At 37.8% G+C, this 2,686-nt stretch overlaps 1 protein-coding gene across 1 annotated transcript; it reads left to right on the forward strand.

Moving 5' to 3' along the window:
* The first annotated feature begins 874 nt into the window (after positions 1 to 874).
* On the forward strand, positions 875 to 2,447 carry HemK1 (HemK methyltransferase 1). The gene is made up of 5 exons (XM_018541063.1): positions 875 to 1,132; positions 1,381 to 1,469; positions 1,565 to 1,778; positions 1,869 to 2,128; positions 2,204 to 2,447. Exons 1-5 carry the CDS (start codon positions 875 to 877, stop codon positions 2,445 to 2,447), a joined length of 1,065 nt encoding a protein of 354 aa, XP_018396565.1.
* The last annotated feature ends 239 nt before the right edge of the window (positions 2,448 to 2,686 follow it).

Here is a 2,686-nt window from a genome sequence, read left to right on the forward strand (position 1 = left end):
TGACCTCCTGCGGCGGTGCAACGCGCTGCAACGCGAGTACGTGCATCAGTCGGGGAGGGAACAAGTTCGACAGAGCGGCGCTCTTTAAACGGCGTTTAACCACGACTCGGTCTCGTACTCGCCGCGACACGGCAGGACTGTCATGGCAGTCATGAATTGGGAGCGGGGCCGGTGGCGACTGCCAGCGCCTTCGGCCAGACAACGGCCTGTTAGCCAGCACCCTTCTTTTCCAGACAGCTACTCCAACGTCGGCGCATGCGTGTATGCGGCTTTTAAGACCTTTCGATCCACCGGCGGAGCGCGGCTTTAGCGGCATCTTCTAAAGCGGCCTAGGTCTTTGACTCCGCATCTTTCTGAGTTTCCGTACACATAGAGAGTGATTTCACCATCGGTCGGATTGAAGAACCAGAGTAGTTGCATGATGACTCGCTTGATTGAAGAATTGGATTACTTGTATAGCTTTAATAGATACAGTGATATGATTTATAGAATTGTTTTTTACATCGTTAATATTACTGTAAAAATACTATTTTATACCTATAATGTATATTTATGTGGGGAGAATAGTTTACATTATTTTGATTGAATTTCTGTATTCGGAGTATTTAATTGCTTCGACGTTCTTTCAAATTTTTTCAATTCTTGTCGATAAATATTCAATATTCCTTCAACATTCCGCCAGCTGGCAGCAGTTTCTATATATGTGCATACATACATACATAATATACATGCATATAGCACAAGTGAAGATATATGTATACACAAATTTCAACTTTCTCACAGTCTATCAGCTGATCGCCTAGCGTCAGTAATTGATCGAATCCACGTGTCAGTAACCGATTGATCTTGCATCTGTATTTCACAGCTTTTAATCATGTGGTGTCGTAACATCTTAAGGACACGTACTACTCGCAATAAACCGGCTATATTCGCCTGCCTGCGATATTTGGCAAATAACAATCTCAATGTAACGTTGAAGCATCCAGAGCAACGTTTGTTTGTTTCGGACGCACGTGAATGTACAATTGGTAGTGTTCTCGATCAATGGAGTCGCCGATTCGAGAGCGAAGGCATATCAGAGCCAGTAGAATCCATAGAACATATAGTGGCGCACGTTATAGGGATTAAGAAGGTATCTGCAATGTTGCTATTTTCTTGTAACATGTTTTATGATCGACGATATTTAGCGAGTTAGAAAGTATTAGTACTATGAGAAAGTATTGGTAACACATTAGAAAATATAAAACAATATAATAGAAATAAATAACTTTGCAAATATTAAATTTTAAAGACGTATTGATGCTTGATTCTGAATATCTGCCGTTAGACTTTAAATTAGCAAGTAAAAACTAGGCTCTAATTCTCTCTTATTGTTTGCAGATAATAGATATTTGTAATGTTAGAAGTGATACTCTCAACACGAGCCAGATCAAGAAATTGGAGTCATTGTGTGAATGTCGTTTATCTAGGTAAGAGGCCTTTGAAAGAGGCCTTATAATCTACCATACTGGATCATATTGCGCCAAGTGTTTCGCGCTCGCTTATGAATGCCAAGTCCTTGCAGGATGCCAGTTCAGTATATTATTGGCGAATGGGATTTTCGAGACATTACCGTGAAGCTCGTGCCACCGATTTTCATTCCTCGCCCAGAAACCGAAATACTGGTAGATTTTGTGTTGAAAAGATTGAATTCGTCACAAGTTGACAGTTGTGAAATTTTAGAAATAGGTTGCGGTTCAGGTGCTATATCACTTGCTCTGTCACACGCTAGTAAAAAGGTATATGCGAGACAATTTTTATTGATCTATCTTGCTAGGGGAACGGACTCTGATAATTGTAATAAAAGATATGACATTATACTTTTTTAGATAAAATGTACAGCGATTGACGAAAGTCCGCACGCTTGCGATTTAACGATGATAAATCGGAGCAAACTAAATTTAACGGAGCAAATTACAGTAATACATGCGACTCTAAAGTCGGATGCGAGTATTGAAGTTTTGAGCAACTTAAATGGTGCCAGTGACAACTGCAGGGATTTGAATTCAAAACTGTTCGACTATGTGATCAGTAATCCGCCGTACGTGCCGACGAAGAAGATACCGGAACTACAACCCGAGATTAGAATGTAATTTGCAAAATACAATTGCGAATTTTAAGTTATAAATATATAAAGAATTAATAATATATGCATTATATGTAGTTACGAAGATCTCCGAGCGTTGGATGGCGGTGACGATGGATTGAAAGTGATTAAGCCGCTCTTAAAATATGCTGCGAAAGTACTAAAACCTGGTGGACGTCTTTTTATGGAGGTTGACCCAACTCATCCGGAATATATACAATATTTTACAAATAAGTATCCTGATTTAAAGCTCCATTACGAACACACATACAAAGATTTTTGTAATAATGATCGTTTCGTGGAAGTGTTGAAAGTCGTTTGAAGAAATGTGATTCTTGATATTATTATTTTGTATTATTTTGTATATGGCTGTTTTAGAAAAAATAATTAATCTTAATAAAAACAAGACACATTTATTAAGTTGTATATATTGTATAAGTTTATTACATACTTTATCTAATGAGTTACTGATATATTTCTATGTTGGACGGATCAGTCAGTATTATTTTAATATTTATTTTGTAATTTAATCAGTCAAATCTATTATGATTGTATTGCATT

This window comes from Cyphomyrmex costatus, unplaced genomic scaffold (assembly GCF_001594065.2).
Source record: "Cyphomyrmex costatus isolate MS0001 unplaced genomic scaffold, Ccosl1.0 scaffold275, whole genome shotgun sequence".
In the NCBI taxonomy this organism is placed as follows: Eukaryota; Metazoa; Arthropoda; class Insecta; order Hymenoptera; family Formicidae; genus Cyphomyrmex; species Cyphomyrmex costatus.